The following is a 24,700-nucleotide window of genomic DNA, read 5'->3' as shown; positions in this document are numbered from 1 at the left end:
CTAAAAATTTGAATCTCTTTAAAATCTGCCTCTCAGGGGATTGTAACACTTATAGAACATAGAAAAGTACAGCACAGAACAGGCTCTTCGGCCCACGATGTTGTGCCGAACTTTTATCCTGGATTAAGAACAAATTAATCTACACCCCATCATTCTACCGTAATCCATGTACCTATCCAATAGCCGCTTGAAGGCCCCTAATGTTTCCGACTCAACTACTTCCACAGGCAGTGCATTTCATGCCCCCACTATTCACTGGGTAAAAAACCTACCTCTGACATCCCCCCCCCTATCTTCCACCATTCACCTTAAATTAAAGTCTCTGACTGTCTACTCTATCTATCCCCCTGATCATCTTAGACTCTGACAGCTGACTGATCACTCCATGTTTGGGCCTGTGTTAGCGGACATGTTTAGGGATGGCTTCCACTTTTTTGTAATTAAGTGGTATTTCTAGACACACAGTTGAGGGATTCCATTCTTGTCAAGAACACAAATGGAAAATAAGATTTGATTACGAAAAAAACAAAGCACAATCTGCATGGCAATAGCTCACAATACAGACCCAGCAACTTCAGTAGAGAAATAACAAGATTTTATTCAGAAGGAATGAAACAATCTTGGGAGATGAGTGTTTGGATGGGGTTTATCCCACCAATGATTGAAAATATAGGCCATGGGGAAGTGATGCCTAAATTTGCAAAACATCTGAAAATGAGAGTACAATTAATTTTTAAGACTATGCTAACATGGACTATTTGTGCCAAATGGTTGGCATCAAATGCTGAAACTAAGTGTTTCTATGGGCAATTCAACTTCTATCATAACATCCATGTTAAAAGAAATGTCAAGTGAAAGGAAAATATGGCCAGTCCTTTCAATTTCCTATAGCAGTCATGTCCAAGTCAACTGTCCGAATTGCAAGTTCAGGCTAACTAATTATCCAGCTGCAGGAACATGTAGGAATTATACTTCAGGCGAAGAGACAAAGCAATTATTGCATGCCAATGCATGTTGATGTTGGGATCCCAAGAAAAGACCAAAAAGTAACTGATTACATGAAAAATAAACTGAAAAACTGCTAACTTAAAAAGGTAAAACTACAGTAAGAGAATTTGCATCCTTTAAAGCTCTATAGACCAAGACACATCATTGATGTTATGTGAAAGGGTTAAACAAAAGTTAGACTTGTCCAGTTTAGGAACCGAGTCTGTTACTTGATCAAAAATAGAATGAAGGCTATCCAATATCCCGAACCCACTACAAGTAAACAGTAGGAAAACCGAGATATTGTGCAAGGGAAATTCCGAGGTGGGATGGAACATTAAAATGGCCCTGAATTCAACCATGAGGTTATGGTGCAGGTGTAACAGCAGCACCAAGAACTAAATATTTGCATTTAAGGTTTGTTCCTTAGATTATATATCTCAGACCCTATATGAAACCAAAGTACCAGGTTATTTTGGTGGCAGGTTCCTACTACTGAGCTGAATGTCTTTGAGAAAGGAACCAGATTCTGGATATATAAATAATGGGCCAAAGAAACCCCCCAAAATGGTTAAAAACCTACCAACCGGCCTGCAGAAGGCACAAGGGTGTGGAGCTCGATAGAAACTTAAAGAACAATGGATTTTGCACCCAATAGGGGAGAATTTTGTCATGTTTAAAAAAAGTTTTGCTTGAGATGACTGAATTTTCTCATTGTGATTATAGTGTTCTAGCAACTCAGTTCTGGACCCAATGCAAAGAAAATCTAAACTCAAAATATTCTAAATCTTAGCATTCAACTCACAGCTCTAGTTTACTTGAAACCACTGGCTTACATCCTGATGGAATCCCTGATGTCATAGATCAGTCTGCTGCCCATTTGTCATTATGTTCTATATTTCTCAGCACTGATCCCCTTTGGGTAGTTCTTGAGGAATTGTTCCAAAGGTCGGCAGGTTAGGTGGATTGGCCATGCTAAATTGCCCCATGTCCAAAACGTTAGGTGGGGTTACTGGGTTAGGGTGAAGGCATGGGCACAAGTGGGGTGCTCTTTCCAAGAGCCGCTGCAGACTTGATGGGCCGAATGGCCTCCATCTGCACTGTAAATTCTATGATTCTATGAACAGTTACAACCCTTACACTAAGGTTATAAAACCACTAATCTACATAATATAAACACATTTCCAAGTTAAGCTTTCAGTTTACAGCATGTAGTATATTGCAAAATCCCTCCCCTACACCCTCACCACCACGCTGTTGGGAGAGATGCCAATGCCGTTAGTACAATCATGGCTGCCAGCAGTTGAGCATGCCTTACTCGGTGCTGCAATAAATACTCGACACAGCAGATTGTGCAACATGCTTGGCACCATCAAGGGTGTACAAACAGCTGCATTGCATTCAAAGTAAATTTTCCCCATTGAAGGGGAATTTATCTGGGTAACATCTTAGATATAGGAATATGTCTGAACTTTTGTTTCTGGCATGAATGGATTAGTTAACATTGAATAATAAAATTCATATCAATTTATTATATTCAGTATATTAAAAAAGAAAATGGCTATAATTTTCATTAATTCTGATAGGTTTACTTGCAGTGGGAGGCAAAAGTGGATGTTTAGGACCAGTTGGTGATCTGGGAGGTCTTTTACCCCACCCAAGTGGTCCGCAAATGAAAAGGTTTGAGAACCACAGTTTTAGACAGCAGCCCTTTTGAAACAGACATCTTGGGAAACTGTTTTTCCTGCTGCAGAATACTAAAATTAGTCCTCTTCCCCAAGGTACTTGCTCAAATTGAACAACAACATCTTGCTTATATGTCACAGACAAGTCTGCTTATATGTCACATATCTTCGTCCAATATTCTTTGTGTCTAATGGTTTCTCGCACCTAATTTTCCCTTGGACTTGGAATGGAACAAAAAACACAAGTCTCTATCAGTCATGGATGACCATTTTACCATTCTGGTGAATGGTCATGAACCTGAAGCATTCGCTCTCTACAGGTGTTGCATTTTCTGGTCTTTATTATTGTACAATGCGATATTTAGACCATCTGAACTCATCTCTCAATCTTAGCATTTTGCACTTATAAAAATGTCAACAGTTGAGAGATTAATGGCTCTTTTTCTGTGATTCATTTCAGAATTAAAACATTCAATTACCACCTCAGAAAGAGGTAAAAATTAGTTGAGAATCGAGCCCTTTAAACTCCTGATCCACGTTTTTGGACAAATTTCAAATGTCAACATGATGTATTTTTAAGAAAACAAATGCTATCTAGACTCCAGCCACCATATTGTGCACATCAGAGTAATGAACATCTGCACCCATAAATGCACAGTTTCAAATTTCACTCAAAAAAATCAAATTTCCTGCTGATGAGATACCACTTGACAGGGATCACAACAATCTATTCTTGCTCTTGTACACCTAAAAGCTCTTAGGTATACATGCTTTGTGAGGCCCAACAACGCGGGCACAGGGTGTGGGAGTGGGAATTTGATCAATATTATCGAGGCATCCGAAGGGGAGGCGGAGAGCACAGAGTCTCACTCTATGCAGATGATCTGCTCCTCTACATCTCGGACCCACAAAGCAGCATGGACGGAATCATCGCGCTCCTGAAAGAGTTTGGAGCCTTCTCGGGCTACAAACTCAACATGAGCAAAAGCGAGATCTTCCCAGTATACCAGCAAGGGGGGGGGGGGCGGCAGCACTAAAGGGGCTGCCGTTCAAACAAGCCCGACATAAATTCCACTACCTGGGGATCCAAATAGCCCATGACTGGAAAGGGATCCACAAATGGAACCTCACCAGCCAGGCGGAGGAAGTAAAAAAGGACCTGCAAAGATGGAACACACTCCCACTCTCCCTCACGGGGAGAGTCCAGACGATCAAAATGAACGTATTGCCCAGGTTCCTCTTCCTGTTTAGATCCATTCCGATCTACATCCCCAAGGCCTTCTTCAAAGTGCTGGACAAACTTATCATGGCGTTCGTATGGGGGGGGTAAAAATGCTAGGATCCCAAAGAAGGTCCTACAAAAAACAAAATCCAGGGGGGGGCTAGCTCTCCCGAATCTACAATTCTACAACTGGGCGGCAACAGCCGAGCGAGTAAGGGGATGGATCCAGGAGCCAGAAGCCGAGTGGGTGCGTGCGGAGGAGGCCTCCTGCATGGGGACCTCCCTCCGGGCCCTCGCCACGGCAGCACTCCCATCCCCACCCAAAAAACACTCCAGCAGCCCAGTGGTGACAGCCACTCTCCAATCCTGGAACCAACTGCGGCAGCAATTTGGCCTGACCAAAATGTCGGACAAGGCTCCCATCTGCAACAACCATAGGTTCACACCAGCACTGACTGACGCCACCTTCAAAAGGTGGAGACAGGACGGGGGGGGACACTGACAATCAGGGACCTATACATGGACGACAGGATCGCAACACTGGACGAACTGACAGAGAAATTTCGGCTAGCTGGGGGGAACGAGCTGCGGTACCTCCAGCTCAAAGACTTCCTACGAAAGGAGACAAGGACGTACCCACAACCGCCACGACAGACACTACTGGAAGACCTACTGGACGCAAGTATCCTAGAGAAAGGGAACTGTAGCGACTTGTATGACCGACTGGTAGAAAGGGACAACACCGTACTGGGCGCAACAAGGAGGAAATGGGAGGACAACCTGGGGATGGAGATAGGGTGGGGACTCTGGAGCGAAGCACTACATAGGGTCAACTCCACCTCCACGTGCGCAAGGCTCAGCCTGACGCAACTTAAAGTGGTACATAGAGCCCACTTAACAAGAAACCGTATGAGCAGGTTCTTCCCGGAGGTGGAGGACAGATGCGAACGGTGCCAAAGAGACCCGGCCAACCACGCCCACATGTCCTGGTCTTGCCCCAGACTTGTGGAGTACTGGACAGCCTTCTTCGAGGCTATGTCCAAAGTGGTGGGGGTGAGGGTGGAGCCATGCCCGATAGTGGCGGTCTTCAGGGCTTCAGACCAGCCAGATCTATTCCTGGGGAGGAGGGCGGACGCCCTTGCCTTTGCCTCCATGATCGCCCGCCGTAGAATCCTGTTTGGCTGGCAGTCAGCAGCACCGCCCAGAGCTGCAGACTGGCTGTCCGACCTCTCGGAATCTCTCCAAATGGAGAAAATCAAATTCGCCATCCGAGGGTCGGGCGACGGCTTCCACAGAACGTGGGAGCCATTCATGCAATTGTTCCGGGACCTGTTTGTGGCCAACGAACAAGAGGAAGAATAGTCGGGTTGCCAAGAATCAGGGGAAAATGGATGGGAATCGGGGGAAGGTTGCGGTGGGGGGGGGCTACGGGTTTGTTATGGGGGTTTGACGGCTAGCTAAGGCCCAAAACCAAACTGTAAATAAATGCCAATAAACATGTGCCTCGGCCATATTGGGGAATGTAAAATATGTATGCCGGCTAAAGGGGGGAGGCCACAGTTATTATTACGAAGATGCTTACCTGTAAATATATATGTTAATTTTTGCGTGTTCTTTTTTTTTTCTCTCTCTCTAACAATTTGTAATTTGTTCAATATAAAACATGAAAACTGAATAAAAAACATTTATAAAAAAAAATTATCGAGGCAACTTGGAAGTGCGCACTTCACATGCTAATGTCCAGAAAATGTTTGCATCACAGGCTAATTCAGGAACTAATGATAATTCATAACACACTATTTGGTGTGGTACTGATCCTCAGTCCAAGTTCTCTTAGCTGGTCTCAATCAAAGTTGCAAAACAATGTCAATATTATGGCACCAAATAAACATCTCCTCAGCTTTCTCAATGAGAAATGGGAACCATCATATAACTACTTTTTTAAAAATCATTAGATTGTGATAAAACAATTTTGGGGCTGTGATTAAGTTCTGAGAAAAATGCTCAGCCTTCCTCAGAAACTTGAAATTAACACCCCCAAAATAGCATCTTTTTAATAATAGTAATCTTTATTAGTGTCACAAGTAGGCTTACGTTAACCCTGCAATCAAGTTACTGTGAAAATCTTTAATATGGTGCAAATGTATTGACCAAATAATACAATAGAAGGATTTTTGACAAAGTGACTCATGACTGGGAAGCAATGAGGTAATAATAATTACAAATTCAGCCATCTCCTTAATATCTATTATTGTTTTGTTTGCATTTGTCTTTATAATACCCCTTTTGCCCCTTGGAATATATTTTTAAAAAGTTCTCTTTGCTTTAATAATCCTTGAAAATTTCATTCCATTTTGCACTTATTACTTTCATTGTCAGTTTTATTCTTGTAGCTTGCCAAAACTGCTAGGTTTCCCTTTTTCCAGGCACTTGTACAAGGTTTTTTTGAGCTTGATTTGGTGACTATGGGCACTTAACTAAACAAATGGGGCCTTTGCCTTTTAAGTGAATTCACGGTCTCATTTTGTGCCAAATGTTTTGTGCATTAACTACTGACTTGCAGTTCGATGTGTGTAATTCCACGCGCACTGGGAAGATACGACAGCTGAAACAGTATTAAGTGAAGAGGGCACTCAGGAAAGAGCATACCTCCCCCACTGTGCTAACCCAACAATATTACAATTGTGTAGCTCTTCCAGGAGACATTTCTCTGCCTGGTTAATGTTCACTAACCACAAAGCTGAAAAAATAGATCCTTTTATTAAGAGCTCCCGTTTCACTGAGGCAGCTTCAGGTCAATCTACCTCCAACGGCTTGCTCTAAAAACTCTGCTCATACTTTGACAGCTGTGACAAAGTGTAGGTAATGTGGCTATGACTGTGTTACTGAGAAAAAACAAGAAGTCTTACAACACCAGGTTAAAGTCCAACAGGTTTGTTTTGAATCTCTAGCTTTCTACAAAGATGCAAAAAAGCAGACAAGATCCCGAAAGGACTACAAATCACAAACCCACTCAGGCCGACCTACAACACAGACTACGCTGATAGACACTGCCATCGCACCTCTCTCACACTGCTCAACCACCTCATACACCAGCTCTACAGCAGACGCCGCAACCTGAATACCAAGGTGGAGTCCATATCCTCAACTTGCGCTTAGGACACAGCAGACCAACTGCAGGACACTGCCGAACAGATGAAACAACCCTAACCTATAAGCACACCAAGAACAGGAAGCTTGAGAAACTCAGCATCACCACCAGCAGCAACCAAGCCTCGCCCGGTACCCCAGTAGAAAACAATACAGGAAAATCTATTGTCAACTTATCAGACTACACCCTTCAACCAGACGAAATCGAAGTCCTCAGCAGAGGGCTCAATTTCTGCACCACCACCAAAATGGACCCCATCAGTCTCGCGGCAGACACGGAGGAATTCATCAGGTGAATGAGGCTCCGGGAGTTCTTCCAGAGACCCCAAAAGGCCAACAGCAAACCCAACGAGACAACCAATGAGCCGGAAGAGCAGACCAAGAGATCTGCGGTACAGCAACCAAAGAGAAAAGAGTTGAATTGGACCCCTCCGGAAGGCCATTGCCCTAGACCCGACATGTATGCTCAAGCCGTGAGGAGCCGCGATAATGCCAAATTCAGCAGTCGCATTCACAAGACAGCCCCGAACGTCACCCAAGCATAACGCTACGCCATCCACGTTCTCAAGACCAACAGCAATATCATCATAAAACCAGCAGTCAAAGGAGGTACTGCCGTCATACTGAACAGAACGGACCACCGTAAAGTGTACTAACAACTCAACAACCAGGAACACTGCAGTCATTTACCCGCAGATCCGACCAAAGAACACACCCGCCAACTCAACAGATTGATCAAGACCTTGGATCCAGGCCGCCAGAGCACCTACGTGCTATCATCCCATGTACTCCCCGCATTGGAGATCGCTACTGTCTCCCAAAAATACACAAGGCCAACAGACCAGGCCATTGCATCGTATCAGGCAATGGGACCCTGTGCAAGAACCTTTCTTGTTACATCGACGGCATTTTGAAACCCATCGTACAAGGAACGCCCAGCTTCTGTTGCGATACGACGGACTTCTTACAGAAACTCAGCACCCATGGTCCAGTTGAACCAGGAACATTCCTCGTCACAATGGGCATCTCGGCACTCTACACCAGCATCCCCCATGACGACGGCATTGCTGCAACAGCCTCCATACTCAACACTGACAACTGCCAATTTCCAGACGCAATTCTATAACTCATCCGCTTCATTCTAGATCACAACGTCTTCACCTTCGACAACAAGTTCTTCATCCAGATACATGAAACAGCCATGGGGACCAAATTTGCACCTCAATTCGCTAACATCTTCATGTGCAAGTTTGAACAAGACCTCCTCACCGCACAGGACCTTCAACCGACATTATACACCAGATACATCGATGACATTTTTTTCCTTTGGATTCACGGCGAAGAATCACTGTAACGACTACACGATGACATCAATAAGTTCCATCCCACCATCAGACTCACCATGGACTACTCTCCAAAATCGGTTGCATTCTTGGACACACTCATCTCCATCAAGCAGGGTCGCCTCAGCACTTGCTTTACCGCAAGCCCACGGATAACCTAACGATGCTCCACTTCTCCAACTTCCACCCTAAACACACTAAAGAAGGCATCCCATATGGACAAGTACTCTGTATACACAGGATCTGCTCAGAGGAGGAGGAACCTAACAGACATCTACAAACACTGAAAGATGCCCTCGTACGAACGGGATATGGCGCTTGACTCATCATTGATGTTATGAGAGAGAGATATAAAAATTGTTGGTCACTATTGGAGATTATAACAATAGCCTCAGTACTATACTCTGACATTCAGTTTGGATTTCACTAGCACACCTCGAATCCAGACTCCATTATAGCATTTGTCCAACCATAGACAAATCAGCTGAATGTTAGAGGGGAGGTCAGAATGACTGTCCTTTACATCAAGAAATGATTTGACTGAATGTGGCATCAAGCAGACCAAGTTTGAGGTCAATGGGAATCCGGAGGAAAAACACTCCACTAATTGGAGTCTTACCTGGAACAAATTAAGATGGCTGTGGCTGTCAGAGGCAAGACATGTGAGCCCTAGGATACTGTTGAAGGAGTTCCTCGGGATCATACCCCAGGCCCAACCATCTTCAGCTGCTTCATCAAACACCCTTTTACCTCAGGTCACTAGTGATGCAGAGTGCTCAGCACCATTCACAACTCCTCAGATAGCAAGGAAGTCCACATCCAAATGCAGCAAGACCCGGACAACATTCAAGTTTGGGTTAAGTGGCAAGTAAACATTTGCTCTGCACAAGTGTCAAGCAATTATCACCTCCAACAAGAGAGAATCAAACCATCTCTCGACATTCAATGGAAGATTGAAACAGATGGTTTACCACTACCCACCAGCGGCAACATTCTAGAGGGCTGGGGTTACCATTGAGCTGAAAATTAAAGCAGACCAGCCCTATATCGTGACAACAAGAGCGGGTTAAGAGGCTGGGAGGCTGCAAGTAATTCACCTCCTGACTCCTCAAAGCCTGTCCATCATCTCCATGGTGCAAGATTCAGCAACTTCATCAACTCACCAAGGTTCCTTGAACAGCATCTTCCAAATCTTTACCAATAAGGAGAACACGGGCAGGGAACACCACCACCTTTAAGTTACCCTTCAAGCCACACTCAATCTTGACTTGGAAATACCCTAACTGTCCCAGGGTCAGACTCCTTTCCTAAAAGCACTATGGGTATACCTCCATCTCACCATCACCTACTCCAGGGAATCTGGAGCTTGGCTATAGATGCTGGCCTTCCAATCATGCCCACATCCCATGAACAAATTTAATAAAACTTCAAGGAAGCTAAATTTTCCAGCTGATAGTTGGAAGCATCAGGCTAGAAACATGTCTGATTGCCCATCTCCCAGTGAAGAAAGGAGTATGCACTCAATTAATACGACGAATTTACAGGGGTAAAAACTGGAGGCAATTACAAAAACTTGCAGTGAGCTGACCACAGCGCCATTTTGCAGAATCAGAAAAGACTCTACAAAATATGTCAGATCAAGTAAAAATCAAGAAGCTTATAGTTAAACTCCACTTGGAGAGGCAAAGATTAATCAAGGATAGTTAGCATGGTTTTGTCAAGGGGCGATCATGCTGAACAAATTTGATCGACTTTTGGTGGAGTTGGTGAAGTCTACTTCGACCTAGTTAAGGTCTCAAATGGTGAGAAGTGCTGACGTCGAAAGGGACCCAAGTGTCCTTGATCGTGAGTCACCAAAAGTTACCAGGTAAGTGCAGCAAACAATTCGGAAAGCAAACGGTATGTTGGCCTTTATCATAAGGGGATTTGAGTGAAGGAGTAGTCTTGCTGTAATTGGAAAGAGCTGTGCTGATTCTGCATCTGGAGTAATGTGTACAGTTTTGGTCTCCTTATCTAAGGATATACTTGCCATGGAGGGAATGCATCGCAATTTCAACAAACTAATCCCTGGGGTGTAATCATTGTCTTTTTTTTTGGAAAGACTGAGACTGGGCCTGTATTCTCTAATTTCAAAAAAGTGAGGGGTGATCTCACTGAAACGTATAAATTGCTTACAAGGGCATGACAGGGTAGATGTAGATTGGATATTTCCCCCCTAGTTTGTGAACCTAGAACTGGGGGGGAGGGGGGGGCACAGTGTCAGAATAAGACGTAGGTCATTTAAGACTGACAAGAAGAGTTCTTCACTCAGAGGGTGGGAAATTCCTACCCCAGAGGATTATGGAAGCTCAATCATCATTCTGGATGCTAATTGCATCAAGGGGTAACAAGGAAAAATGTAATTGAGGCAGATGATCAACCATGATCTGCTTGAGTGGAGCAGACTCAATGAGCCAAATGGTCTATTCCTGCTCTTACTTCCATTGCCAAGGGGTGCCAGGGAGGCCAGCCACTGCCGAAGAGTTACGAGCATTGGCAGGCGTTGCAGGTGGAGGCTGAGCTGTGGCATCGGGGTGAGGCTTGTTAGGTGTGATATTGGGGAGGGAAGGAAGAACCTAACAAAGACAGGGAAATTTAAAAACACTGCAAGTCAAACAAACTGAAGACAGAACTGAAGGGGCGTGTCTTCAGTTCACAATGAGAAAGGGGGCATGGCTTTGCTGCAGCTGTTCTTCACGACTAGGCCTCTCCAGTCGGCTCGTCGCTGGATTAAAGTTGGAACAGGAAAGTCCCGGTGTTACAGCGACCTGCGGGGCAGTTTTAGACATGGTCAGCAGCGTGTTCTCCAAATCTGCCGCTGACAGAAGATCTGGTCATTGCCATCATCACAGAAGCTGATTTTAAAAATACATACAAGGTGCAAAATTGCAGCTTATCGTCACTTGAGGTCACATTGAAAGCTTGGGCATTTATAGATACCCAATGTTGCACCATAAACTGTCATTTTTATTCAAATAGACCACGTTTCAAAAGCGAAACTGCAAAATCCAGTTCCATGCAACAGCTAGTTTTCAAACTTGGTGGTGGTGGGGTGGGGAGAGGAAAACCTGTAAAGAAACATCAAAATTAACTTCATACATGCAACTCCTACATTTTCTTGTCATTTCAGTAAACAGCTCATAATAGGCCACGACTATCTGGCCATAAAAGGGCTGTGAGCCACCTCTTCACAACAATTAAAGCTGCACTGAGTAAATAAATATGTACTTTGAAACACATCATGAAGGTAAAATGCTCAGATGAACTTCTGCTGGCAGCTACAGTTGGCAGCACAAAGAGACCTCGCGGGTGTCTAATAACTCCATCGCCAGCCACATGGCACATTTGCTCAATTATCCAATGAGGGTAAGACAACTAAACTATTGGAAAACATACCTATCTACAAAGTTATTTTTCCAAACAAAGTAAATATACTTTAAATATTCTTGAATGATCCACTTTACATTCTATTCCCCAAACTGCAGACCTCCACCACATGCAGAGGTTATGCTGATAATGCGATTTGTTTCAGTGCTAGCCTAGAGATCATATAGCTTGCACAAATTACCACAATTGGATGTCGATCAGAGAAGAATGCTGTTCCTGAAATTTTCAGTCATAAAACAGGTCATTTACCTGCCTGTGACAAAAAATAGCGCAAGTAGCAAACTGAATATACTTGGATGCTTAGGTAGAGTAATAACGGAATAGTCAGAATCCCAATTCCAAACAAAAGGCAGGCTTAATCTCAGAGTTTACTGGACCAATGTAATCACAAATGGTGTCAAAGTAAATATCAAAATCATTAATGCTATATGAAGTTATATACTGGCTGATATAAAATATATGAAGTGTAGTGTAAAGATGTTATGTCATCTCAAATACATTTTGCTAGATGTTATCATTTGTCTGCATATGCACACCCCAGAGATAGGCACAGTAGCAGCATGGATACATAACTGCCTCAGGGACAGAAAACAAAAAAATAGGGAGGGTTTTTTTAAAATAAGAGTGGAGGGAGGTATATAGTCGTCAGTATTAAGATCACTGCTCTCCTTAATATTTTAATGAGCTGGACTTGGGTATGCCCAAACCTGGGTTATACCATTTCAAAGTTGGAAGCTTAGTAAAGAGAGAAGAGGCTAGCAACGGTTCAGGGGGATTAGTTGATAAAAATGGACAGACACATGACAGATGAAAACTAACAGTTTGAAAAATTGCATTTTGGTAGGATGAATGAAGAGAGGAAAATATGAAATAAATGGTATAATTTTAAAACACAGGCAGGAATTAAGAGAATTGAGTGTATGTGGACAAATCGTTCAAGGCGGAATGGCAAATTAAGAAAACTATTGAAAAAGCCGGAGACACAAAAAGGAGTACAAAAGCAAGGAAGTGATGCAACACAAGAGACGGGTTACACCCCCTCTGTAGTGCCATGTTCAATTCTGGACATCATACTAAGGAGCATGTCAAGGCCGAGAGGATGTAGGCAGATTTACCAGAATGCGAGCAGGAATGAGGCTCTTGGTTAGAAGCAGAGACTGTAGAAACTCGGGTTGTTCTTGGACTAGGTGGTGTAAAGCAGGGGTGGCAAGCAGAGATTTAATAGAGAGGTGTAAAAATCAAAAACGGTTTTGGTAGAGAAGGAGAAAATGTTTCAAGTGGGAGACGGAAGACACCGATTTAAGGTAAATGGCACAAGAACCAAGGTGACATGGAGAAACTTTTCAGCAGATTCAACAGTAGTATCCAAAATGAACTGGATAAATGCTTTAAGGAAAAAGATTGATTGGACTATTTGGAAGGAGCAAAAGAATGGGACTAAATTAATAGCTCTAGCAAATGACACAAGGACAATCAGCCAAAGGGCCACCTTCTCCTGTGCTCGGATTTTAGGGAACAGAACTGTATTACTGAAGTATAATTGCTCAGCTGCAAAGTTAAAACCCTCATGGGGTGTGTGATCACTTGGGAATATCTGAATGTAGGTGTTTATTATTCTCAAAACAATGCCTTTAACTGCCGTACAGGAACCTACCAATATGACAGTTGCTGACCGTCTCCTTCTTCGAAACGTTTGTGGACACCAGCAGCACAGATCTTGCCTTCACCCAATGTACACACTTTGCCTGCCAGCTTTCTGGATAGTGATTAGGAGTGAAGTTTCAGGCTAATTTTTTTCCCCCACTGCAGTCTAGCAGCACTGAAGCTGACTGCAGCATATCGCCAATGCCCTGGCTGAAATCGGCACATGGGGGACATCTCTTACTTTGATACAACTGGTCTATTTTAGTTGAAAGAGAATGTTTGACCATGACACAGATCGTTCATTGCTCTTCCTTAAAGTGTCATGGAATCTTTAATGCAGGGCAGCTGTCATTATAATACTTCATTTAAAGCACAACATGTTAACCAAGCCGATGTCAAATACTTGAATGGGGTTTCAACCTGAAATCTTTAGCTTCAATAGGCCCAAGAGTTACAACTGCAACAGCGTAACACCAATTTTAAAAAAGGTAATGATAATTAGCCTTGTTCCACAAACACAGGATTTAAAAAATAAAATCCAAAGCTAATCTAACATAAGATGTCGTAGGAGGCCGAATAAACTCTCAAACTCTGAACTGAGCTGAACCCACATCCGCTCTGGGTCACAAGCACAGAGCAACTTTGAAGTCCTGATTAGAAAACAGAGTGACGGATTCCACACCTTAATATGTAATTATTTAATAATTAGAAAATAATTAGATATTATTAAATATCTAATAAATGAATGTTGCCCACTGGTCAGTTTAGCTTTCAACACAATTATCTTTCCACACCTATACAATCAAAAACATAGAAAACACAACCAATTCTTCTTATCTAACTCAAACACAACTGAAGCATAAATCAGCTGTTGTAGGGCAGCAGAGTAATAAACATCCATGAAGCATTTGCCATGTTATACCAAGCACAAACTGCAAACAGTTGAAAAGCCAGGCACATAAACCATACAATGTGAAAGACAAATTTCAAGCAAATTAATTGTTCTGATCAAACAAAAAGAGCTCCTGTTTGAGTGGATGGTCCTGCTTCTTCACACCCCTTCAGCAATCTCTCCAATGGTGTTTTACTGACATAGACTGCACTTTAAAATAGAAAGCCAACATAAATTTACACAATGATTGGCAGATATATTGCAGATTTCCTGCAGCGACCAAATCAGTCCAAAAGTTCTCAAAATCCTGAAACAATGCAAACCAAAGCTTCGACTTACAACACCAGGTCTAAAGTACAAACTATTTTATGCTTCTCAGTGGAACCGAGAAAATAACTCTCAAACTACAGGTTTGATGTGAATCTATAAAGCATTGCATTCACAGAAATATTCAAAGCAAGGCTAACGTTTTGCCATATCCATGAGGATACCGGCAAGGGAGCCAACAGCTCAAATTGGGCTTCAGCTCCAATCAATGGGAACAAGTGCATCTCGAGGTTTCAGACTCACGAGAAGGGGTTAGGTCTAGAGGGGAGAAGAAGGAGGGGGCTGAAGAGGAGGTTTGGGAGTGGGGGAGGGAAGAGCTAAGAGAGGGAAGGAGGGAGGGGCCACCAGGGGTGGGGGAGCGAAGGGAGCCAAATATTTCTTCCTTCTTCCCAACTACCTGATCCTGGGCATCCAGCAGCAGTCGAACATAGGTGAAGCCCAGGGATTTCCGGGGAAAATATTCAAATCAAGTCCGGGCTTAAAATCTGAGCAAGCCACTCGCTCAGGGCCTGCTTAGGTTTTAACTATGATAAACCCATGGATCAAGCTTGTTTAACATGCTTCCTTAAATCTGGGAGGAGACAGAGAGACAAATAAAGTTGAAGGGCTTCCCATTGAACTCCATTTTCTGTCAAACTTCTCACCATGAAGACACTGAAGGTCAATTTATTAAAAACAAAGAGAGAAAGAATCCCATTCCTGACTTAAAGTTAACATAAATTGGGTCTAAGTTGATTTATGCCCTCAGGAAATAAACGTTTTTTCACTAGCAAAACATTAACAATACAGATTCTTCATATTTCAAAATGTATTGTTTCATTTTTCTATTCCTGAATCGGACAAAACTTTCAATTCTGCATGGGGTGCTCCTCCGCCTCCTGTTTACAATGTAAATGTTTCAATGCATTCTCACAGACCAAGGCTGATCATTAATCAGAGAATGTGGGGATTGAGAAGGAGCAGAAAAACAGAATTTACATTCCCTTATCGGCTTTAAACACAAATTTAATCTATTTGCATTTGAGAAAAATTATTGATCCCAGTTTCAGTTAGAAAAGGTTGAAGTTTGACACTGAAGTGGAAACCACCCTCAACTGCTGAAAGCCAACAGCAGCACCTTTGTGCAACCACTGTACACAGGCCCCTCCCCCACAGCGCCTCCGTCCACTACCCCCTCCCCCCGCACAGTGCCTCCGTCCACTACCCTGCCCCACAGTGCCTCCGCCGACCCCCCCTCCACATGTGCCTCTGTCCATTCCACCCCACATGTGCCTCCGTCCACCCCACCCCACATGTGCCTCCGTCCACCCCACCCCACATGTGCCTCCGTCCACCCCACCCCACATGTGCCTCCGTCCACCCCACCCCACATGTGCCTCCGTCCACCCCACCCCACATGTGCCTCCGTCCACCCCACCCCACATGTGCCTCCGTCCACCCCACCCCACATGTGCCTCCGTCCACCCCACCCCACATGTGCCTCCGTCCACCCCACCCCACATGTGCCTCCGTCCACCCCACCCCACATGTGCCTCCGTCCACCCCACCCCACATGTGCCTCCGTCCACCCCACCCCACATGTGCCTCCGTCCACCCCACCCCACATGTGCCTCCGTCCACCCCACCCCACATGTGCCTCCGTCCACCCCACCCCACATGTGCCTCCGTCCACCCCACCCCACATGTGCCTCCGTCCACTCCACCCCACATGTGCCTCCGTCCACTCCACCCCACCCCACATGTGCCTCCGTCCACCCCACCCCACATGTGCCTCCGTCCACTCCACCCCACATGTGCCTCCGTCCACCCCACCCCACATGTGCCTCCGTCCACTCCACCCCACATGTGCCTCCGTCCACTCCACCCCACCCCACATGTGCCTCCGTCCACCCCACCCCACATGTGCCTCCGTCCACTCCACCCCACATGTGCCTCCGCCCACTCCCCACACAGTGCCTCCGCCCACTCCCCACACAGTGCCTCCGCCCACTCCCCACACAGTGCCTCCGTCCACTCCCCACACAGTGCCTCCGTCCACTCCCCACACAGTGCCTCCGTCCACTCCCCACACAGTGCCTCCGTCCACTCCCCACACAGTGCCTCCGTCCACTCCCCACACAGTGCCTCCGTCCACTCCCCACACAGTGCCTCCGTCCACTCCCCACACAGTGCCTCCGTCCACTCCCCACACAGTGCCTCCGTCCACTCCCCACAAAGTGCCTCCGTCCACTCCCCACACAGTGCCTCCGTCCACTCCCCACACAGTGCCTCCGTCCACTCCCCACACAGTGCCTCCGTCCACTCCCCACACAGTGCCTCCGTCCACTCCCCACACAGTGCCTCCGTCCACTCCCCACACAGTGCCTCCGTCCACTCCCCACACAGTGCCTCCGTCCACTCCCCACACAGTGCCTCCGTCCACTCCCCACACAGTGCCTCCGTCCACTCCCCACACAGTGCCTCCGTCCACTCCCCACACAGTGCCTCCGTCCACTCCCCACACAGTGCCTCCGTCCACTCCCCACACAGTGCCTCCGTCCACTCCCCACACAGTGCCTCCGTCCACTCCCCACACAGTGCCTCCGTCCACTCCCCACACAGTGCCTCCGTCCACTCCCCACACAGTGCCTCCGTCCACTCCCCACACAGTGCCTCCGTCCACTCCCCACACAGTGCCTCCGTCCACTCCCCACACAGTGCCTCCGTCCACTCCCCACACAGTGCCTCCGTCCACTCCCCACACAGTGCCTCCGTCCACTCCCCACACAGTGCCTCCGTCCACTCCCCACACAGTGCCTCCGTCCACTCCCCACACAGTGCCTCCGTCCACTCCCCACACAGTGCCTCCGTCCACTCCCCACACAGTGCCTCCGTCCACTCCCCACACAGTGCCTCCGTCCACTCCCCACACAGTGCCTCCGTCCACTCCCCACACAGTGCCTCCGTCCACTCCCCACACAGTGCCTCCGTCCACTCCCCACACTGCCTCCGTCCACTCCCCACACAGTGCCTCCGTCCACTCTCTCCACAGTCCCTCCATCCATTCCCCCACAGCGCCTCCATCCACTCTCCCCCAGTGCCTTCGTCCACTCCACCCCCAGCGCCACCGTCCACTCCCCCAGACCACCAGTCCCTCTGTCCGAAGGACCACGAGTACGTCTGTCCTCTTCCCCCAGACCACCAGTCCCTCCATCCACTCCCCCAGACCACCAGTCCCTCTGTCCCCTTCCCCCCAGACCACCACTCCTTCTGTCAACTTCTACCCCAGACCACCAGTCCCTCTATCCACTTCCCCACAGACTACCAGTCCCTCCGTCCACTTCCCCCACAGACCACCAGTTCCTCCATCCACTTCCCCCACAGACCCTCCATCCACTTACCCCCAGACCACCACTCCCTCTGTCAACTTCTACCCCAGACCACCCCTGCGTCTGTCCAGTCCCCCAGTCCTCTGTCCACTTCCGCCATAGACCATCAGTCCCTCCAACCACTCCCCCACAGACCACCAGTCCCTCCGTCCACTCCCCCAGACCACCAGTCCCTCCGTCCACTCCCCCACTCCCCCAGACCACCAGCCCCTCTGTCCACTCCCCCAGACCACCAGTCCCTCCGTCCACTCCCCCAGACCACCATCCCCTCCATCCACCATCCCCTCCATCCACTGCTCCAGACTACTAGTCCCTCTGTCCATTTCTCTGGATTACCAGTCCCTCTGTCCACTGCTCCAGACTACTAGTCCCTCTGTCCACTTCTCTGGATTACCAGTCCCTCTGTCCACTTCTCTGGACCACCAGTCCCTCTGCCCACTTCTCTGGACCACCAGTCCCTCTGTCCACTTCTCCAGACTACCAGTCCCTCTGTCCACTTCTCCAGACTACCAGTCCCTCTGTCCACTTCCTCCACAGACCACCAGTCCCTTCATCCAATTTCCCCACAGACCACCAGTCCCTCCATCCACTCCCCCAGACCACCAGTCCATCTGTCCACTTCTCCAGGCCACCAGGCCCTCTGTCCACTTCCACCAGAGCCTCCATCTATTCCCCCAGTACCTCTGTCCCCTTTCCCCAGACCACCAGTCCCTCTCCCCCCAGACCACCACTCCTTCTGTCAACTTCTACCCCAGACCACCAGTCCCTCTGTCCACTTACCGCCAGACTACCAGTCACTCCGTCCACTTCCCCCCAGACCACCACTCCGTCAACTTCTACCCCAGACCACCCCTCCCTCTGCCCAGTCCTCTGTCCACTTTCCCCATAGACCATCAGTCCCTCCAACCACTCCCCCACAGACTACCAGTCCCTCCATCCACTCCCCCAGACTAGTCCCTCCATCCACTCCCCCAGACTAGTCCCTCCGTCCACTCCCCCAGACCACCAGTCCCTCCGTCCACTCCCCCAGGCCACCAGTCCCTCCGTCCACTCCCCCAGACCACCAGTCCCACCGTCCACTCCCCCAGACCACCAGTCCCTCCGTCCACTTCTCCAGACAAGTCCCTCTGTCCACTTCTCCAGACCACAAGTCCCTCTGTCCACTTCTCCAGACCACAAGTCCCTCTGTCCACTTCTCCAGACCACAAGTCCCTCTGTCCACTTCTCCAGACCACAAGTCCCTCTGTCCACTTCTCCAGACCACAAGTCCCTCTGTCCACTTCTCCAGACCACAAGTCCCTCTGTCCACTTCTCCAGACCACAAGTCCCTCTGTCCACTTCTCCAGACCACAAGTCCCTCTGTCCACTTCTCCAGACCACAAGTCCCTCTGTCCACTTCTCCAGACCACAAGTCCCTCTGTCCACTTCTCCAGACCACAAGTCCCTCTGTCCACTTCTCCAGACCACAAGTCCCTCTGTCCACTTCTCCAGACCACAAGTCCCTCTGTCCACTTCCCACACAGACCACCAGTCCCTCTGCTCACTCCCCCAAACCACCAGTCATTGTTTCCACTTCCCAGTCCCTTCATCCATTTCCCTAGTCCCTCTGCCCACTCCCACAGTCCTCGTGTCCACTTCCCCCAGTCCCTCTGCCCACTCCCCCAGACCCTTCATCCATTCCCCCAGTCCCTCTCCCCAGACCACCAGTCCCTCTGTCCACTTCTCCAGACCACCAGTCCCTCTGTCCACTTCTCCAGGCCACCAGGCCCTCTGTCCACTTCCCCCAGACCCTGCATCTATTCCCCCAGTCCCTCTGCCCACTCCCCCAGACCACCAGTCTCTCCGTCCACTTCCCAGACCACCAGTCCGTCTGTCTACTTCTACAGGCCACCAGTCCTCTGTCCAATTCCCCCACAGACCATCAGTCACTCAATTCACTCCCCCAATCCCTCCAGCCACTCCCCCAGACCACCAGTCCCTCTGTCCACTTCTCCAGACCACAAGTCCCTCTGTCCACTTCCCACACAGACCACCAGTCCCTCTGCTCACTCCCCCAAACCACCAGTCATTGTGTCCACTTCCCCCAGTCCCTTCATCCATTTCCCCAGTCCCTCTGCCCACTCCCCCAGACCACCAGTCCATTCATCCATTCCCCCAGTTCCTCTCCCCAGACCACCAGCCCTTGTGTCCACTTCCCCCAGTCCCTGTGTCCACTTCCCCCAGACCCTGCATCTATTCCCCCAGACCACCAGTCCCTTCATCCATTCCCCCAGTCCCTCTCCCCAGACCACCAGTCCTTGTGTCCACTTCCCCCAGACCCTGCATCTATTCCCCCAGACCACCAGTCTCTCCGTCCACTTCCCAGACCACCAGTCCGTCTGTCTACTTCTACAGGCCACCAGTCCTCTGTCCAATTCCCCCACAAACCATCAGTCACTCAATTCACTCCCCCAGTCCCTCCAGCCACTCCCCCAGACCACCAGTTCCTCTGTCCACTTCTCCAAACCACAAGTCCCTCTGCCCACTTCCCACACAGACCACCAGTCCCTCTGCTCACTCCCCCAAACCAGTCATTGTGTCCACTTCCCCCAGTCCCTTCATCCATTTTCCCAGTCCCTCTGCCCACTCCACCAGTCCTCGTGTCCACTTCCCCAGACCACCAATCCCTTCATCCATTCCCCCAGTCCATCTCCCCAGACCACCAGTCATTGTGTCCACTTCCCCCAGTCCCTTCATCCATTTCCCCAGTCCCTCTGCCCACTCCCCCAGACCACCAGTCCCTTCATCCATTCTCCCAGTCCCTCTCCCCAGACCACCAGTCCTTGTGTCCACTTCTCCCAGTCCCTGGGTCCACTTCCCCCAGACCCTGCATCTATTCCCCCACTCCCCCAGACCACCAGTCCCATCATCCATTCCCCCAGTCCCTCTCCCCAGACCACCAGTCCTTGTGTCCACTTCCTCCAGTCCCTGTGTCTACTTCCCCCAAACCCTGCATCTATTCCCCCAGTCCCTCTGCCCAATCCCCCAGACCACCAGTCTCTCCGTCCACTTCCCAGACCACCAGTCCATCTGTCTACTTCTACAGGCCACCAGTCCTCTGTCCAATTCCCCCACAGACCATCAGTCACTCAATTCACTCCCCCAGTCCCTCCAGCCACTCTCCCAGACCATCAGTTCCTCTGTCCACTTCTCCAGACCACAAGTCCCTCTGTCCACTTCCCACACAGACCACCAGTCCCTCTGCTCACTCCCCTAAACCAGTCATTGTGTCCACTTCCCCCAGTCCCTTCATCCATTTTCCCAGTCCCTCTGCCCACTCCACCAGTCCTCGTGTCCACTTCCCCCAGTCCCTCTGCCCACTTCCCCAGACCACCAATCCCTTCATCCATTCCCCCAGTCCCTCTCCCCAGACCACCAGTCCTTGTGTCCACTTCCCCCAGTCCCTGTGTCCACTTCCCCCAGACCCTGTGTCTACTTCCCCCAGACCCTGCACCTATTCCCCCAGTCCCTCTGCCCATTCCCCCAGACCACCAGTCCCTCCGTCCACTTCCCAGACCACCAGTCCGTCTGTCTACTTCTACAGGCCACCAGTCCTCTGTACAATTCCCCCACAGACCATCAGTCACTCAATTCACTCCCCCAGTCCCTCCAGCCACTCCCCCAGACCACCAGTTCCTCTGTCCACTTCTCCAGACCACAAGTCTCTCTGTCCACTTCCCACACAGACCACCAGTCCCTCTGCTCACTCCCCCAAACCACCAGTCATTGTGTCCACTTCCCCCAGTCCCTTTGCCCACTCCCCCAGTCCTCGTGTCCACTTCCCCCAGTCCCTCTGCCCACTCCCCCAGACCACCAGTCCCTTCATCCATTCCCCCTCCCCAGACCACCAGTCCTTGTGTCCACTTCCCCCAGTCCCTCTGCCCACTCCCCCAGACCACCAGTCCCTTCATCCATTCCCCAGTCCCTCTTATCAGACCAACAGTCTTCGTGTCCACTTCCCCCAGTCCCTGCATCTATTCCCCAGTCCCTCTGCCCATTCCCCCAGACCACCAGTCCCTCCGTCCACTCCTCCAGTGCCCTCCCCTAGACCACCAATCCCTCTGCCCTCCCGCATGCTCTCGACCCTCTCTCCCCCCCCCCCCCCCCCAAACACCAACCAATTGTGCCCATGTTAGGTGTCTGGGAAATGTGATTTCAAACCCGGGAGTCACCGATCCGGAGCTTAAAATAATAGTGGCACCCCCACCCCCAAACCTCCCGGCCAGTCCAGGGTAAACTGTTGGACTGAGTGAAGTGCGGCCGAGCACCTTCAGTCGCGATTCAATCCCGCCGCTTCCTCCCCCTCCCGCCGAGATCTGGCCTCAGTACCCTGCTCTCTTCCTCCTCTACTCAGGCCCTTCCACTCTCACTCACAGGGTTTCTCCAGTCTTTGCGACATGACAAAGGAACTGGTCCAACAGCGACGACACTTCCTTCTTGGATTTCTTCTCGAAATCTGCTGGTGGGAAAGAGACAAGAGCGCCAGTTATCAAGGGGACGGAAAGGGAAGCCGAGGCTCTCCAGCCCAGTGTCAAGCAGCAGATTCCTGCCGGCTGTGGAGACACAAACCACCAACAAACAAACGTCCGCGGGCCACTGACCTGCCACAGCTTCTAAAAGGCTTTCAGGCTCCATCTTGGAGGTGCAACTAAAAACCGATTCCCCCCCCGCGCCAGTTACCGGGAACCAGAGTACCGCCAAATAAAGTTTCCCCCCAGCATCCCCCCCTCCTCCCGGACTTCAGCAGTCAGTGGCAGCGGCGCAGAGTGAGACATACAACATGGCGCCGCCCGTTGACGTCATCGCGCCCAGGCGCTCGCTAACGTCATCGCGCCCGCCCGCCAAGCTCGCGGGGGCAGAGAGCAGCGTCGCGCATGCGCATGCGCACCTCCTCACATGCCGATGGCGAAAGTGATGTCCAGTGCAGCCAAGTGAGCCTGTGTCCCGTTCAGAAAAATAGCAACACACACACCAAACTTGCGTTTTGACAGACAGGGAGTCATTAGAAAATAAATGTATTTTATCTGGATGTCCCAACAATAAAAACGCAGCCAGAGGGAACTGTCACATGATTGTACTGGAGGTTTGTGCCCATGCACATGAGTTAGAAGAAGCAGGAGAGAGCAGTAGCTGCAGTGTAGCAGAAATTTGGGTTAGATGTGAGATCAGTGTGAATTTGATGTGAAACTTTAAAGTTTGATCCTGGGCAGAAAGTCTCTTGAGAAATTATCCCAGAATTCTGCCACAGAATATGAGTCTATTCCAGCAACCCTGGTTCAACATTAAGATGAAAGCAAATGACTGCGGATGCTGGAATCTGAAACAAAATCAGAAAATGCTGCACGACCTCAGCAGGTCTGACAGCAATCTGCGGAGAGAGAAGGAAGCTAACGTTTCGGGTTCAGGATGCCTTTTTGTGACCCTTGTTCAACATCTGTCGTTCACTCCTGTATCAATCTGGTGCAAGACAGGTTCAGGCAAGGAGGAGTTTCACACAAGCAACTTCACCACAGCTATTCTATCTGGACTCATTGGATTGAAAATAAAATCATGGTCAGTTGCCTCATATCCCGATTTGTTAGCAGCAAATGTGTATTGTCTGCGTGAGTGAGTGTTGAATGTGGCTCTGCTCCAGTCGTGATTTTTGCACAGTCACACTTTCCAATGTTGTATAGACTGCGGTGTGATAACGGATAAAGCTACCCTTATCATTTCCATTGATCAGCGTGACTTTGGAATGCACACAGTCGTGTTTTTTTCTACTACCATAACAAAAATTAAGCTTATGCAAAACCAGCAAAAATCTTTTCTATACTTTTTTACATCAAAGCCCCAGGGTTAACCAATGCTTGTACTGCACTGATGCTTTTTCATACTTCAAACTTATACACATCCACACAATTACCATTGTAATTACCCTGCAAAATTGAGCAATGCTTGAACATATATGTCTGTACCTTTAACAAAATTTATTTGTATAACACCTCTAATGCAATAAAACACCCCAAGGTGCTTCACAGGAGCAACCTAAAATAAAATAAGAAATCCAGTCATAAGGAAATATTAGGCAGGTATAACAAAAAAGCCTTGAAGTGAGGTAAGTTTCAAAGAGGGTTTTAGAAGATAGGTGGAGAGATTTCAGGAGGGAATTCCAGAACTTTAGGCATTTAAGGGTATGGATGGCCATCATTGGTGGAGTGATCTTAATTGTGACTGTTCATAGTAGTACTAGCCACATTCTATGCCAGAGAAACATAGGAGGGAACAGCAAAGGTGACATGCAATTTGGATGTTTTTCACCAGCATTGCTTACGGACAATCTGGGCATTACATGTTGACGCAGCACCACCAACGACGAAGTGCTACAGAGGACTGTAGCACTTGTGTGACAGTGAGAGATGACTGAGATTAGCATGACAAGTCCTTTGTCTCCTGGACATACGCCCTGCCAGAGGAGCAGTATAGTGAACTCCACCAGGCGGATGAGGAAGACTCGGCCAACCAAAGAAGAACTGATGAAATACACATAAGGATGCCACCTGGACTGGAGCGAAAGAGATTGTGATGGACCGACGTTGATTTTGGAGTCTTGCTACCCATTGTCCCAGGTGGGATCA

General features: G+C 48.5%; 1 protein-coding gene across 4 annotated transcripts in view; it reads right to left on the bottom strand.

The window, feature by feature from the left end:
• The window catches only part of LOC119973113 (serine/threonine-protein phosphatase 4 regulatory subunit 2-like), a 69,959-nt gene extending 47,105 nt beyond the window's left edge, over window positions 1–22,854 (bottom strand). For 2 of the 4 annotated variants that reach the window (XM_038810677.1, XM_038810680.1), the window contains exons 1-2: window positions 22,685–22,854; window positions 22,458–22,539 (exon numbers count right to left, since the gene is read on the bottom strand). In XM_038810677.1, coding sequence (XP_038666605.1) covers window positions 22,458–22,539; window positions 22,685–22,718 — 116 coding nt within the window. In that variant the 5' untranslated portion in view covers window positions 22,719–22,854. Of the gene's footprint in view, window positions 1–22,457; window positions 22,543–22,684 lie in introns of all 4 variants that reach the window. The other 2 variants (XM_038810678.1, XM_038810676.1) reach the window with 2 other exon arrangements.
• Between the last annotated feature and the right edge of the window lie 1,846 nt (window positions 22,855–24,700).

This window comes from Scyliorhinus canicula, chromosome 11 (assembly GCF_902713615.1).
Source record: "Scyliorhinus canicula chromosome 11, sScyCan1.1, whole genome shotgun sequence".
In the NCBI taxonomy this organism is placed as follows: domain Eukaryota; kingdom Metazoa; phylum Chordata; class Chondrichthyes; order Carcharhiniformes; family Scyliorhinidae; genus Scyliorhinus; species Scyliorhinus canicula.
This window is presented reverse-complemented; position numbering and strand designations above follow the sequence as displayed.